This window comes from Ptychodera flava, chromosome 16 (genome assembly GCF_041260155.1).
Source record: "Ptychodera flava strain L36383 chromosome 16, AS_Pfla_20210202, whole genome shotgun sequence".
Lineage (NCBI taxonomy): Eukaryota > Metazoa > Hemichordata > Enteropneusta > Ptychoderidae > Ptychodera > Ptychodera flava.
Genome location: NC_091943.1, coordinates 10,107,405 through 10,125,049, shown reverse-complemented (window position 1 = coordinate 10,125,049; position 17,645 = coordinate 10,107,405). Strand labels below are relative to the sequence as shown.

The following is a 17,645-nucleotide window of genomic DNA, read 5'->3' as shown; positions in this document are numbered from 1 at the left end:
TAGTACCATCTAAGCCCATTTGAAATGTCATTGACTCAAAAAAGACAGTCTTCAGATTGAAGACGATTATATCTTTATCAAATATCAAGTGTAATGACAGCAACATATAAATAGAACGCTCAAAGTTTCCTTGATTGGATAATGAAAGTCGTATGGCAAAGTATATCTGCAGTAGAATTGTCAGAATGTATCTTTCTGCGATGTCCTTATCCAGCCAATGTGAAATGAAAATCGATGTCTACTTAATTATTGTGAGTTGAATTAAATCCAATGCTGCAAACGAGAAAGCACTTTCCTGAGTAAAGTACACTTCAGCTAGTCAGAACAAGACAAAACATAAAGGGCTAATCACTGAGACAAAGTAGACATTCACAAAAAAAACCCACATTGCTAAGGTAACACAAAAGATGGGCATGCATTCACAACAACAGACCAATGGATGGAAATATACAGAGTTAAAACTTTACAAAGACAGACAAAACAAGAAGAATAAAAGAAAAAGTTTTGAATTTAACGTCTAGATACATACTTGATTTAATGTAGAGGATTATGAATAATAAAAAGTCTGCAGCAGAACAGTAATATATAAATATTCATAATGCAATTATATTGAGTGTAGCTTTGTTGAACACTGTCATATCCTTGCCTTGCTAACTGAACATGAACACTTCAACAAAGACTGCACCTTTCTCTAAGTTTAAAAAGCAATGGCAGACAGGCAATCAGGTGGTATATATTAGCTGAGGCATTAGGGCAATGCCCTGTTCAAGATCATTTTTATGATGGCTGAATTTGTTGACAAGATCATCCTAGGGCATATGTCGTTTTACTGTTGTACTATTACATTTGTACAGGATATGTCCGATGAAATGCTCCAGTCCTGTCTTCAATATCCGAGTCTTTAACAATCACTGCTCCTTTTTATATCATAATGGCTGTTATTTGACTGATGCTCAGAACATTCTCTGAGAACTTTTTGCAAAATATCAACAGGTATCAAAGTTGATTTTTTTCTGGATGTTTCAGTAGTGCAATTCAATATTCCAAAAACAACAAAAATATCATGATTTACATATTGTGAAGATACTGTAGTGATGGCTGTCCCCCTGATACACATCCAAGATTATCTGGCTGTCCTACTCATGCACATTACATATACAGGACTATTTTACCTGATATGTATGAGAAAAATGATACTCGTTTCATTATATCAAAGCTATTTATGGTTTCTGAAAATTTGAAATCTCTTATGGTGATACTGGAATGATCCCATTGCTGTTTCTCTCATACTATAGCTAACCAAGTATCAATGATAGCTGGAGCTAAGATCTGTAACCTTTATAAGCTAATAGGAAAAGTAATAGGATCAGTAATTCTCTGTAACCTCTATGAGTATATAACGTAAGGTATAGAATCAGTACCTTCAGTTCTTTCAACACTTTGCTTGTCATTGTTGACTGGGGCTAAGCTGTTTTGATGTGTGAAGATGATTTGCAGGTCTACTGGTATTTAATCCTAAGCCTGCCCTGACGATATCTGAGACTGTGTTGAGATGTGAATAGAATCGTTGGATGTCCTAGATCTTAATTGGCTGTCTGCAATGCTACTTAATCATTGATACTGATGGTATTCTGTCTCCTAAATTACATTTCACATCAAATTCCTGTCAAAATTTCCAAATCTTTTGTTGTATCTCCAAATCTCTACCATCAGAGCACGATGTTGTAGTTCACATGTCAATCCTGCTGTGCTTCAGCCTAGAATGGATCTACATACGTTGGTAATTTCTGTACGACTTGATCAGCAAGGTTAAGATAAGACTTTGCAACTGGGCCATCCTGCTTTGACACTGTGATAGGCTGACCTGTGTCTGATGTCTCTCGAATTCCAATGTCAAGAGGGATGTCACCTGTAAAACCAAGTCCCACCAGAATAGTGGCACAATGTCTATAACCCTCAAACAATTTGCCTTTACTTTTCTTTATACATGCTGCAATATCTGAACACAACACACCATGAGAATGTGCATTGAGTTTACCCAGTGAAAATACTGACATTTTGAAATATACCTGCAGTAAGCCAACATGCAATTTACTAAACTACTCTAGAGTGTACATAATAGTTCTGCTCTCTTACTTTGTAATTTTGTATTTGAGGTTACAAGTCAGCACTCTAGGCAGTTACTATACAGTTCAAGAGACTATACAAATGTTGTACAGATGTACTTGTAGCTATCCTCAAGATAAAACAAGAGCTGTTACTTAAAATATCTCTGTACTAGAATAAAGAGATAATCATCTTTTTATCATCTTTTTTTACTGAATTTTAGCATTTGGAAAAATTGCACTAATTTTTACCTGATAAACATGTTTCTATGACAACTGCATGAGAATATCAGTTTGTGAATATACTGATGTATCAGAGACTGATATGAACAATTACCTACCAAGGATGTCAATGCCCATTTCCATGGCAACAGTTTTAGCACCGTCATGTCCAAAGATGTGTGTTCGATGGTGGCAATTGGGACATTCAAAAACACTCATGTTCTGTACAAGTCCAAGAATCTAGGATAATAGACAAATCCAAGTAAAAGATGGCTTCTAAATTACAAAAATACAATTAACTGCCTTAATTGAATTCATTCTACAAGTAGGTTAGTTTTAGTCTGGCAAAACCTGCCATACTGTGTTGTAACACATGTTTTTTCAGTATAAACATTTGATATTTGTTAGAGTGAAAACACATATTACAAGATCTCAGATCCAATCAGACGAGTAGATAATGAAAGTATGATAGATAAACATCTGCTATTAAAATTGGTGGAAATTTTAACAACCTGGTGGAAATTTTAAACCTTATCAATATGTGATGTTTGCATACCAACATAATTAGACTAAACCTTACTTGTGCGTGTTTGTATACCACATAATAAGACTAAACCTTACAATTATGTGATGTTTGCATACCAACATAATTAGACTAAACCTTACTTGTGCGTGTTTGTATACCACATAATAAGACTAAACGTGACTTGTGTGATGTTTGTATACCCACATAATCAGACTAAAGCTTACCGGTATGTCAACTTTTCTGAACATTTCAGTCGCTCGCCTTGCATCCAACAATGCTACATCTTGTGGAGTTGTGACAATAACAGCACCTGAGGTCAAAGTTCAAGGTATATTGATTTAGCAGAGGTGATTTTACATGTGCATACTTCCATTGTTATGGACTTGTACATGATGCAATGAAAGTAATAGTAGCATTATCATTTCACTTGGCAGCAATTTGTGGACATTGAAATTAGTGAATGGTATTATATTCAATCTTCTAATCACAGTGAAACACATCAGTGTTCATATCTGTGCAGAAAAAATGATTTCCGTCTTTGGAGCAACAAGCGACGCATTACAGCCAATATAGCTCAACTGTGTTATGTAGAAAATAACTATTTGTAAGACATGTGTTGATGAAGAGAGTGAAAATCTTTGATAGCTCATTTAAGGATGGCCTCACCAAAAATGGCAAAAATAGCTATTAAAATACGCAATTACAATTTGAATATATCACATTCAGACCATCGCTAAGAACATGTCTATCAAATATCACAGCCAGTAGATAAGTAGTTTTTGAGAAATAAATTTTTTAGTCAAAGGAAAAATTGCCCAAAAATTACATAATTGGAGATTTCATCATAACTTCAATATATCACATTAAGACAATCCCTAGGAATTTGCATACCATATATCAAAACTATCAAACGAGTAGTTTTGTGAGAAACATAATTTTTTGACAAAAAATGGCAAAAATTGCCTCAAAAATACATGTTTGCATATTTCTGCACAATTTGAACAAATTTGAAATAAGTCAACCCCTAGGGACCTATATCCTTAATATCAAAGTTGTCTGACCAGCAGTTTTGAAGAAGGAGATTTTTAAAGATTTTTTGAATGAAAACAGCAAAAAAGTCCAAAAATACAGATATATATGCAAATTTCACCATGATTTGAACCAACCTAACTGAGGTCACCCCAGGTGAACTGCATATGAAATTCAAAGCAATCGGACATGTGTTTTTAGAGAAGATGGCAATTGTTGACGGACAATGGATGGACAAATGACAACAGACAATCAGCCTATTTGATAAGCTCCATGTCGCTGACAGCAGAGCTAAAAATATTGTTCCACCAAATAAAGGTTACTTTAGGAAATGTTTCCGTGGAAATGTATTCTATTGTTTTGTTGACCATTGACCATTTTCCTCAAATCACTTTAATGATAGGACTGCGGTTCTCGGATCAATCTCAAATAGAGTGAGGGCATAGTCTGCCAGGGATCTGAGAATACATCCATATTGTTTCAGCGTTCTGTTAATGATTAATATGTAAATACTGGTGGATTGTAGTAAGTGCTGGAATGAACATTTTATATTTTCGTTGTTGTTGTATAGTACTGTGTAGTACTATGAAAACCCGTAACATTGAAACACCAACAGAGGATTTGAAATTATGTCAAAACAAGTGACCATTACATGTACATACATTATATAAAGTTTCATGACCGTGTAAAAGACACATGGTCAAGGCCATGTACTAATTGTTTGTGCAAGAACAATGTGCTGCCTATGCATTAATATACGCCAATGATTAAGTGAGAAAATGCGCTACCCGCATTAAATTGTGCACACAAATTGAGTAAGTTAGAGACTTTCTGTACAATTGAAATATGAAAATCATTTGCCTAAAATGTGGTATTGTTCTGTACAGGCAATGAATATGTTCGGTGCACACAACGCTCACACTGTGTGCCAAGTTTGCAACCTTGTACGATATCTGCACAGTATACAAGTAAAGGTTCAAGCTGAAGGTATCAAGTGTAGATTATAAGTAACACATCCTTCAGACTTATATAAACTGTTACATGTATAAATCTGTAAATACAATGTTCGCAAAACCAGTATGGCACATGTTATGACCTACTGACCTGTGACTGGTGTAAGCCAATCTGTGATTGGTCTACCGAACTAAGCTGATCTATGATTGGCCTACTGACCCATGACTGGTAAATCTTGATCTGTGATTGGCCTACTGACCTGTGACTGGTATTAGCTGTGACACAGAAAGCTGTGTATCTCCAGTTCCTGGTGGCATATCAATAATCAAGTAATCTAACGGACCCCATGCAACCTAGATGATTTAAAGAAAATCCGACCAAGTAAGACAAAAGTAATTTTGATAATAATTTTCTCACATGTTAATTTGTAATGTAGTTGGATGATTTTACTGTCAAAACCTGTTTGAGCAACTCGAGTAATGTGCACTCCAGGAAATGCTTGCCAGTCTTAAAAAATCAAGACTTGGAACTTGATGTGGATGTTTACGATGAAAATACAGATTGACGTACTGAGTTCTTCTGTTACTCTTCTGCACAGCAACATTACAATGTTCTAAAATACACAAAAAAATTTGTATAAAATGCTCTATTGCAAAACAACTTCAAAGCAAAACTGTTGCACATCAAAACTCGTTATACACAGCAACCCTTACACACTGCAATAATCTTGAACACAAATATTTTCCAGGACAGGAAGACTCCTGCACAACAGACAGGAAAAATGAAATTTTAAACCACGCTGATGACGACACTGAATAAAGATGAATTGGATGTCAACTGACCTGTCGTATCAGTTTTTCTATTGCAGACATCACCATCAGACCTCTCCACACAATCGGTGACTTCTCATCAACGAGGAAACCCATGGACATACTGTCAATATCAGCAAATCCATTTTATGAAGATCCATAATTCATCTTGGCAAAGTTTACCTTAAGATGATTGTCTTACAGTATCCTTACATGGCTGACAAGAAAGCGCTAATGATTTCTTAACGTCTTCATGAATATTTAAATTTAAAAGTAACGGTGGGTAGGACAAAATAAAAAGTGATAAACACAAATAACCACATTTTTTCTGTGTATCAATGGTCCCCTGATATTTTCATTCTCGTAAATGAAGTCTTCACAACCTGTAAAAACATTGCAGCATTCAATTCAAAGAACCAGAATTTATCAATGTCAGGACAGATGTGAATTTTTTGACAGTTGGTCTGTTTAAGGTTACCTAATGAAACTTGAAATCAGATATCAATAGTGAAGTCATGTTGCCCTAGGCAGAGCTTCAGGACATTTTTAAGCAAGGCGTGATGTGACGGGACTGTTGACGCCAGAGAGTCTGGCAGTGCTCCTTCCAACATTAATGGCGAAAAATAAGTTGAATGAAAAATCAGTGATGATTAGTAGATATTTTATGTTATTTTTTTTCAAATTTAGGGGAACTTAGTTGAATAACATAACACATTCAGTGATGTCAAAGTTACCGTTTGCTTTTAAGTTTCAATCTTCATTGTTAGGATTACTGAGAAATTTGTGTTCAGCTTTTTCAATTGATGTTACTGAGTACTGTCAGATTCAATTCTATTATGCCTGGGGGTTGACAGTATATGCATACCATATACATCAACGCACCATGATCCCTGGGATCATGATGTTGGTTACACTTGAGTCTTCATGTTATTTTTAGTTTCTTGTGGTTGAAATTCCATCTGTTTGATATAAATAAGCTCCCATTTGGAAAGATATTTTATCTCAATCATCTCCTAATGTGTTGTATGGGCAATTAATTCTGCAGCCAGTGTGAAAATCAATGTGAAAGTAGTTGACAGTACGCCGATCAAACATAGACCTTTGTGGGATCTTCAAATTTATTGAATCAAGCACAATACAACAAACTTTTGGCAATAATTAAAGCCCCAAAAGCTGTGTTTTATGCACTATTTTCATGATTTTATTTTCAAACCAAAGTTGGCTCATGTAATGTGCTAACTGAAGGTCGTGTATAGAAGTATCACTGCTCACTGATTTGGACCATGCCTACATGATTTAACAGGCTGAATATGAATAATACCGGTAATAGGTGCTGCATTCATAAAATGGCGCTCCAAGGAAAAGTACAAAAACACAGTATTTACTGTATATACACATCGTGATCATACCAAAAACAAGCATGAGGCCATTTACTTGAATGCACAATACACGATGGCCGACATTTTGTTGTTGTAATCTTAATTTTCTCTGTCATATCATTAGTTTTTGAAAATGGCAGGAAATCTAACATGATGTTAAAACGTTTGAATTTACATGCCACTTTCAACACTTATGACAGTGTTATACACTTTTTCAGTCTTTAATGGGTTTTATTCAAGGAAAACTCTTGGAAAACTCAGGATATTTTGAGATCTGTTTACAATTTCACAGCTATTGGGGCTTTAATAGTAAAAATCAATGCAGTCCCTTTGACTAAAGTAGTCCAGTAGCATGCTAAAAACATGAAGACCAATATATTTTATCGACTGAATTAATTCTGTGAGCTCTGGGTTTCCCGATGGACATGGCATATTTGCATGGAAAGGAAAGAGATACATGGCAAAAAGCCTTAGGGCGCAATGTGCAAACTGTGATGCACTTTAAAAGATACATCATGTTGGTATGGTAACTGTTCATCTGAAAAATGGGGATATTGATTACTCAATAATTGCTGAACATAAACAAAGAGATCCTCAGGACAAATTTAAGATTATAGCCATATAGTTTTACATTTTTCCTGTGTGTTCTTTCTAGGTCAGATCTACGGTAGAACAACAGAAATGAGGTCACGATGAACACCCCTTTACTCTGTACCGGTACATGCAATAAATGAAGCAGAGACTGAAACTTGTTCAGTGCCCATAGAACTGGTACTCTTGTCTTAAGTGACTATTGTCCCTGGATGTGGTGAAAGTGTAACCAATGATATCAATGAAATATTCCAAGGTATCCACACTTCGTAGCTAGTGGATAAACCAAATCTGCAGAGTTCTTAGTATGATTTTGTCTATGAAAAAGGTTTACAGACTATCAAGAAAATCCAGTATTCACTGGATATGCAATCGAGGGTCAATATATGGTGTTTCTATGCAACTGTAGTGATAACAAGTTTTATGCACAATGTCAACATCAAATTACTATTTATTATTTACAGGACCTTACAGCATGTTTTATTTGAGATCAGCCATTTTCAAATTGGATTGCACTCCACATTTGTTAACTAGCATGACCAGCCATGCTTGTAGCATTCACTCTGAAGCGCCCTCACATGATGCTTCTTTTGAATGTGACAGAAAAAATTAGCTGACTGGATTATGGTTCATTTCCACGAAATCTAAAAGCTAGTAAAGGATGTCATAAAGCATGTCATTATTATCTCATACGGCACACTGACTTGTGAATTGGTAAGTGTACATCCTGACTATGGTGGATAAGTGTACTACACAAAAACAGAACACTGGAAACAGATGTAAAAAATAGTGACAATGTCACTGGTCGCTCCCATATAGTTATCAAAACAAGCTAAAATCAAGCTAAAAGATTTTTTTATCACAAATAGAAACAATTCCCCAATAAAATAAAATTATACAAAGTTCACCAGAATTTGATCAAATCTTACTTACGTCACCCGTAAAAACCTCTACACTAAGTTTCAACTCAATCGGACGTGTGGTTTCAGAGTTAAAAAAAAATTTTCGATCAAAAATGAAAAAAATAGCCAAAAAATACAAATATTCAAATTTCACCACGATTTGCCCAGATTTGGGAAAGGTCACTCCTATGCACTTCCATTGACCCAAGATGTGCACAATCATTTCAGGTCAGCCCAAAGTACTTACATGCTAATTTTTCATCTAATCTGCTCAGTGGCTATTGAGATTTTCTATAAAATGTAAACTTGTAAACATATATACATATGGCTATGGGAGCTAACAAACGACCCAATGGTCGACAGAGCTCTGCTGTGTTATGAAGAGAGCAACGTTTTGTGACATATGTATTGATGAAGAAGGTTGAGATCTTTGATAGCTCATTTCAGGATGGCCTGACCTAAAATGGCAAAATTAGCTGCAAAAATACAAAATTGATGATTTCATCATAATTATGTATAAAAATGTATACCAAATATCAAAGCTATCACATGAGTAACTTTTGAGAAACAAATATTTTGACCAAAAACGGCAAAAACTGACCCAAAAATACAAAAATTGAAGATTTCATCAATTTCACTATATCACACTAAGAGAACCCCAGGAACCTGTATACCAAATATCAAAGGCATCAGACAAGTACTTTTGAGAAACACATTTTTGACCAAAAATGGCAAAAATTGCACCAAAAATACAAAATTGCAGATTTCATCATATATTCTGTATATCATATTTAGTTTATCTGTAGGAACCTGTATACCAAATATCAAAGCTGTCAGATGAGCGGTTTTGATGAAATAAATTTTTGACCAAAAATGACAAAAAAATTCCTTAAAAATACAGATTGGCTTATTTCATTACAATTTGAACAAATCCAAGTTGGGCTATCCCTAGGGACCTGTATACCAAATATCAAAGCTGTCAGACGAGCGGTTTTGATGAAATAAATTTTTGACCAAAAATGACAAAAAAATTCCTTAAAAATACAGATTGGCTTATTTCATTACAATTGAACAAATCCAAGTTGGGCTATCCCTAGGGACCTGTATACCAAATATCAAAGCTGTCAGACGAGCGGTTTTGATGAAATAAATTTTTGACCAAAAATGACAAAAAAATTCCTTAAAAATACAGATTTGTTTATTTCATCACAATTTGAACAAATCCAAGTTGGGCTATCCCTAGGGACCTGTATACCAAATATCAAAGCTGTCAGACAAGCGGTTTTGATGAAATAAATTTTTGACCAAAAATGACAAAAAAATTCCTTAAAAATACAGATTTGCATATTTCATCACAATTTGAGCAAATCCAAGTTGGGTTATCCCTAGGGACCTGTATACCAAATATCAAAGCTGTCTGACCAGCGGTTATGAAGAAGATTTTTTACCAAAAACGCCTTTTTTGGCACTAATTTGCATATTTTTGGCAATGACAACTTCATTTGAACAAAATCTCATCTACAGCCCATCATCCATGTACACACCAAATATCAAGATGAAATGTGCAGCGGTTTTAGAGTTTTTGATGTTGACGGACAGACATACAGACATACAGACATACATACATACAGACATTTTCCTAGCCTATAAGAATAGCTTCATTGCCATATATACATATGGCTATGGGAGCTAAAAATGAAATAAAAGGCTATTTATTTGTAATTGTGTCAAATGACTTACTGCAGACTAATGAAAATAATTCACTCTTTGCCACTTTTAAGTGGTCAAATGTCTCAACATTACTGTTTCTGTTTAACACAAAGAAACACTCACATTTTTCCACCATCTGTCAGAGTTAATTTATCATATTAATTACATGTCACAGAAAAGAAAACAAAATGAAGTCTTACCATGAGATGCCAAAGTTGACAAGTGGTTTCATTAAATTTTCTAAAAAAAGGAAAGAAAACAATTTGAGAACATAGTTGTACCTGTCAAAGATAACTTTTAGTTGCTACATAATCATGATGATTATATCCTTGTTCTGTATTCAGAAAGTTTAAATATAACTACCATTTACAGTTTATATTGGTACTAGCTTCTTTGTATGGTATGGTATTGTTGTTAGGAATGCACACTTTTGCAAGTCCCAATTTACAGGAGTTTATTCTCTGTACACGGCCTGCGCCAACAGTCACTTACTTTTAGTTTACCAAGATGTCTGCCTCCAAGACTGAGACAACCATGAACAACACACAACAAAGATCCTATAGGTATTGTAAAACTGTGAAAGTTTTGAAACATCTCAATCTTAACAAATAAAGTGTCAAAATCTAGACTAAGGATGAAATGACACATAGCAGAGGTAGCGTTTACCATTGGAGAAGATGAAAAGCCTTGAACTAAATCACGGCACTATTGTAACAACTTTGTCAAATCTACGTGAGAAAATGCAACATACGTGGCGTAAGTTCTGGTTGTTGGTTTTTTAAATTCATCATACATGGTATCGATGGGCCATATACATCGGCATCCAGAATTCCAACTGATTTATCCTAAAAGAAATAAATTGTGAACAGTAATAATTCTCATGTTGACGGCATTCACATTGATGTGACGACGGCATGTGGGACAAACTATGTATAACATACATTGCAAGATTGCATGTTCAATGATTGGCTGATAGCCTTACAAAAATCTTGCCAGAGCTGCATGTCCAAGTTTCTTTGAGGGCTCAAGAGCATGTAGATAGAAAGTGTGTCTGTGTGTTACTAACCATCTTTAAAGTTTCAGTAAAGAACCAATCAAATTTGATTTCCTTATCTCAGTGTACAACCATGACAGCATATTTGCTACATACATGTATACATCATGTAATGTATACATTTGTATAACTATGATATTGTCAATATCAACTTAGGCATTGGAGGTTTGGGGATACAAAAGCTGTAATTATTTAGAAAGGATTCAGTATTTGGCATGTCATGTCTTTTTAGATGTCTCTAGCAAATCTCTAAATGTTGTTGTTTTGGGAGAATGTGGAAGATATCCTACATTTGAATACTGCTGTATCAAGTACTGGGCAAAGCTCATAAATATGCCCACGAATAGATACCCAAGAAAATGTTATGATATGTTGTATGATATTGAAATGTCTGGAACTAGGAAAAAGCGACCTAGCGGCCGATATAGCTCCGCTGTGTTTATGTAGAGAATAACTATTTTTGACACATGTTGATGAAGAAGGTGGAAATCTTTGATAGCTCAATGCAGTGGCCAGAAAATAGTGGCTAATATAGCTGCAAAAATACACAATTGAAGATTTCATCATACTTTGAATATATCACATCGGATCATCCCTAAGAACATGACAACCAAAGCTATCTGATGAGTAGTTTTTTGAGAATAAAATTTTCTGACCAAAAATGGCAACAATTGCCCCCCAAAATAAAAATTGCAGATTTCATCATAATCTCAAGCAGTTCATCTATAGAAACCTGTATACCAAATTTCAAAGCTGTTAGACCAGTACTTTTTGAGAAACATATGTTTTGACCAAAAATGGCTAAAATTGCCCAAAAAATTCAAAATTGCAGATTTCATCATAATTTCAATAAATATCATTTAGTTCATCTATAGAAACCTGTATACCAAATTTCAAAGCTATTAGATGAGTACTTTTTGAGAAACACATTTTTGACCAAAAATGGCTAAAATTGCCCCAAAAATACAAAATTACAGATTTCACCAGAAATTCAACATATATTACTTAGCTCTTCTGTAGAAACCTGTATACCAAATTTCAAAGCTATCAGACCAGTACTTTTTGACCAAAAAATGGTAAAAATTGCCCAAAATTACAAAATTGCAGATTTCATCATAATTTCTACAAATACCATTAAGGTGATCTGTAGGAATGTGTATACAAAATTGCAAAGCTATCAGATGAGCAGTTTTGGAAATACACATTTTTTGACCAAAAATGGCAAAAATTGCCCTAAAAATACAAAATTACAGATTTCATAAGAAATTCAATATATATTACTTAGTTCACCTATAGAAACCTGTATACCAAATTTCAAAACTATCAGACAAGTACTTTTTGAGAAATACATTTTTTGACCAAAAATGGCAAAAATTGCCTTAAAAATGCAAATTTGCATATTTCTGCACAATTTGAACAAATCTGAAATAGATCATCCCTAGGAACATATGTACCAAATATCAAAGCTATCTGACTGGTAGTTTTGAAGAAGAAGATTCTTAAAGATTTTTTTACCAAAAATGACAAAAATTGCCATAAAAATACAAATATGCAAATTTCACCACGATTTGAACAAATCTGACTGAAGTCACCCTAAGTAAGCTGAATATCAAATTTCAAAGCAATCGGACAAGCGGTTTCAGAGAAGAAGATTTTTTTACCAAAAACACCAAAAAATGCCCCAAAAATACAAATATGCAAATTTCACCACGATTTGAACAAACTTAAGTGAGGTCACCCCAAGTGAACTGCATATAAAATTTCAAAGCAATTGGACTTGCGGTTTCAGAGGAGAAGGCAATTGTTGACGGACGACGACGGACGACGACGGACGACGACGACGACGACGGACGACGACGGAAAATCAACCTATTTGATAAGCTCCGCGTCGCTGACAGCGCTCGAGCTAGGAAAAACCAACCTGGGTGCGTCATGTGAAAGATCTGCTATTGCTTTGTGATTTTCAAGATGTATGGGAAAATCAAAAGGTACATTGTAAAAGATGTTAATAGATTTGTAACTTTGTAGCCATGTTGTGTCTTGTCTATATATACTAATATCTAGTTACGTAAATCTGTTCAGTGAGTGCTAAAACTCAAAACGAGGAAACAAATTGGCACTGAGATTCACACCTTTCGCCCTGAGTTTTGTTGTTGATCATTGCCACAACTAATACAGATCGAAGTGACTGAAATAAAGTTCCAAAAAACGGGGAATTGCACAGCGAGAGCAGTCAGTGACACTGTGCGACTGGCATGCAAATAAGCCTTAGCAGGAATACTGTTCAGAAATATTACTATGTTTTATCCATCCTTAAAATAAGTTTATTGATTTACTCTTTCATCAAGAAGCGGCAGTGTAACAAGTCATAGCTGTATACACATTTTATAAATTGACATTACGTAACAATGTACACCAGATATGGAGTGATTGTGACTTTTCCTTTAATTATGAAAAGTAAAGATCTATAATTATTGTATAATTGAACACAGAAATAACTAACCTCTATATACTGTATAATACTACCACCACTACTGAACTGTATTTCACAGAGTCAAATCATTCTATAACTTTAATTGTGGTGGTGGTGGGGGATGGATAGTAACTTTGTAATGGTGTCAGTGAGGGAGATCAGTAGGCGTTTGACATAGACAACATGGATAGGTTAACAGGCGATACAGTATGAAATATATCAGATTATATCATACCAGTATATTGATGGCGCAAATACAGTGATCTTATTGGTTAAGATGCGAAAAGAACCACGGTATATTGGCGAAATACCACGGCAAGCATGCGCGTGAGCTCTCAGTTTGAGTAAAAATCTGTTTTTGACGTTCCACGCCAGAAGTTCAATATACTGTTATGATATAATAGCAATAAATCACATCCAGCGACGGTATACCACTCACTTTTGACCAGTGCACTTCATATATGCACTCGCTATTGCTCGTGCATATATGTCGTGAACTGGTCAAAAGCTCATGTTATACTGTCGCTGGGTGTGCTTTATTGCTTAATTATATGATAACAAAGTAGTGAAAGTGTTTACTTACCCTATTGTTTGCTGATATGCCAAGTGCCAGATTGACTGAAGAGAGGAAATAAAGTTTGTCAAAATCCCATAATTAAAAATCATGGACATCAAATGTTCTGTAACTGTCATACAATGTCACAGAAACTGCATTACTTGCAACAAAATTTGGCCCAGTCATAAATTCTAAAGCTGCAATTTAGATTTTTATAAAAGAACTCATTGTAGATTATCTGTTGGCGTAAAATTGATATATGAACTTTTGCAACCATAACTATACAAAACCTATGTGTGTTTTTCTTTCAATGACAAATTCATATCACATATTGCTCTGAGTATTGTTCACTGTCATTTGATCCATGTAAAAACCATGCAAATCAATTGATGACATCATATGGCAGTATTTTTGCTAAGGGAAGCAAGCAGGTAAATGTTACCAGGGTACCCCTTGGTATATCAATGCAATCAAATTTAAAGGGGGACAGCAGAAATGTTACAGGAGCTCCCTGGTCATTTACCCTTGCTCTGCAACCTTAGCAAAACCACTGTATTGGAATTTTTATACTGTCTCCATCCTAATAGTTACGGTAGACCAGATAAACGCTTATTGAAAGTACTGTATTGTAAAACACTATACAGGATTATCAAACTATACACTGCATTGTAAAATTGTATACAGGATTGTCAAAGTATAAAATGCATTGTAAAACTGTATACAGGATTATCAAATTATACAAGGCATCCATGGACTATGCGTCAATAGACCTTTTCCCGGTTATCCCACAATGCATTGCAGTGGCTTCATCAAACACCGTATATTTACTCAAAACAACGAAAAACATACTGATTTGTGGTGACGGTTATGTTATACAAGAATGACACAAATCTGCAATGCACAAAAAATGCCTTTTGTACTTTGTATCCATTGGCGATGAAAATATACATGTAGGTCAGGGTGTAATCTGCCATAGATTTCTATGAGTAACATACCCTGCCTGTACCCTACGGCTAAAACGTTCTATGCTTAACATACGCTATACGCACTGCATCATGGAGCCAGTGAAAGAACTATACGAAGAGTCTTTGGATCACCAAAAACTGAATAATTTACTGAGCTTCCTCAGAAAGGACAACATATCGTCATGCAATATTTTATTTCTGAGTTCATAGATACCTGCTGTGGTAGATTTACCCACGCCACCCTTTCCTGATGCAACAACTATGACTTGTTTAACACCGGCAATTGGCCACTTCTTTGGTAAACCTCTACTCCTAACATTGCCAGTTGACTTCTGTGTTTCAAGTCGCTTATCACTTTTAAATCCCTGTAAATAAAATTGTAGAGACATGTCAGGTGGCAGTCAATTTGTAAATGAGAACTTTCTAATGCATTGAGTTAAGATGGCTCTAACGCAAGGTAGTGTTTCCACAGATAATCAAGAATACATTTGAAGTGGCATAGCTGAAATACAAGAACCGTATTAAATGTTGTTTTTCATATACCAATGATCATGTGCCTTAAATTGTAACGAACAGATTTCAGGTCATGTCCAATAACATAACGTGTGGAGTGCACAGGGAATACTGTATTTTCACAAGTAATCACTGGGTTGTTGGGGTGCCCTATGCATGGTTCCTCCTTGTGGAGGGACTGTGAATAATATTGTACAGCATGCTTGCTTTATGACAAGAGAAATAAAAGAAGACAGTACTGATCAAGTAAACATGAAAAACATCATAAATAAGTAAATAAATAAATAAACAAATAATGAAATAAAAATTGTAGCTTGGAAAGAAGTAGAAATATGACTTTGTCAGGAAGGAATAGCCTGTGACAAACCGTACACGGTACAGAATTAAAACTGAATTAAAACTGATAAATCGTCCAGGCTTTGGACCAAAACGTCCCGTCCACAGCACAGCTGCAATGCAATGGTGTAGTCTCTTGCGACTCAAGGAGGTGGGCTGCTTGGTCCACCAACATAGTCGACCGAACGCAATGGTTATAGCGACAGGTTGTGACTGACTCAGTCAGGTTGGGACCTAGCTCTGCGTGTTACCGGCGTCGTGTTAGGAGGCCGTATGACACATGACAAATAGCCCTGCCAAGCACTGAAGCAGAGCTAGTTGGGGCCCAAAATGCTCGCATAGTATAGCCTGCGCCAACGCACTCCTTTAAATAGACGTGTATGGGGCGCGCAGGAACAAATGAGCGAGTATACGTAACCTTTAATCGAATAGTGATTGTTTTCGAAGTGTGTGAAAGCCATGCAGCGAGTAGAACTTACAAATGGGTTTTCATGGGATGAAAAGAGACGTCCGCTGGCGCTCTGTCCAGCAGGAAACTCGCTCTGTTGTGAACGACGGATGATGGTGCATGTGAACCTCGAAACTCTCATGACAGATAAAGAGAGATTCATTGTAACCCCTTGATCTGCATATTCTCCAAGAAGTGCTGTCCACAATTTACATTCACTGGACTCCGTACAACGATTCTAAGGCTAGACAAGCCTTCACTGTGATCGCAATACAGTTTCACTCCACACTACGGCATGCCATCCTGTCGCGACTAAAATTATAGCGCCCTCTGTGCCGATGATACATATTCTCGATCTCCTGAGCATCCTGAACATCCTGCCAACACATAGGGGTCGTAGAAATGTCTGTCCCGGCCCCAGAGATAGGGGCGGGGGTACGGGTGTCTTGGTCTCAGCAAAGGTTTCTTCCTGCTATGGTTTATTTTTAATTTATTATTACTCTTATTTTTTATCATTATTAATTCTTTATTTCGGACAATAAGTATGTCCATATATATAAATCATTACAGGATTGGGAGGGAAAAAAATGATACAAAAACAGTGACATCAAGAAAAATTCATATGTTTGATTATGATATGTATTGCTAATAAAGATTTATACTGCCAAACTTTGGTGTCTTTGTCTCGCTGCAGGGTCTATGGTCTTATGTTACATGTAACCTCCCTAGCCTCTTGTCTCTTCATTTGTTTTACATCCCATGTACAAGGACGTTTATCTCTCATATACTTATCTTGTAATTAATTAGTCAACACAACTGATTATGCTAATCCGTGGACTTATCAGGGATTTTATGGGTTGGCTAACATTGCGAAGGATAGAGATGGAAATGAAAAAGATAGCTGCGTTTCTACAGCTAAACTTTCATAGGGTCAACAACAAACGCGCCAGTAAGGTAGCGTTTCTTATGACATCTATATTACGTTTGAAACAACTGCAACACAACAGTTATCTTCGTTGAATTTTATTGGTCAACAACAACAATAACAGCATCACCACTAAAACCTGCATGTG

The 17,645-nt window shown here is 35.6% G+C and overlaps 1 protein-coding gene across 1 annotated transcript; it reads right to left on the bottom strand.

The window, feature by feature from the left end:
* Positions 1-490: 490 nt before the first annotated feature.
* Positions 491-16,904, bottom strand: LOC139152780 (iron-sulfur cluster transfer protein NUBPL-like). Its single transcript, XM_070726112.1, has 10 exons — positions 16,604-16,904; positions 15,490-15,640; positions 14,338-14,372; positions 10,979-11,072; positions 10,428-10,467; positions 5,679-5,769; positions 5,096-5,189; positions 3,078-3,163; positions 2,447-2,567; positions 491-1,909 (listed from the first exon to the last, which is right to left on the bottom strand). The coding sequence occupies exons 1-10, from the start codon at positions 16,733-16,735 to the stop codon at positions 1,758-1,760; spliced, it is 996 nt and encodes a 331-aa protein (XP_070582213.1). The 5' UTR covers positions 16,736-16,904; the 3' UTR covers positions 491-1,757.
* Between the last annotated feature and the right edge of the window lie 741 nt (positions 16,905-17,645).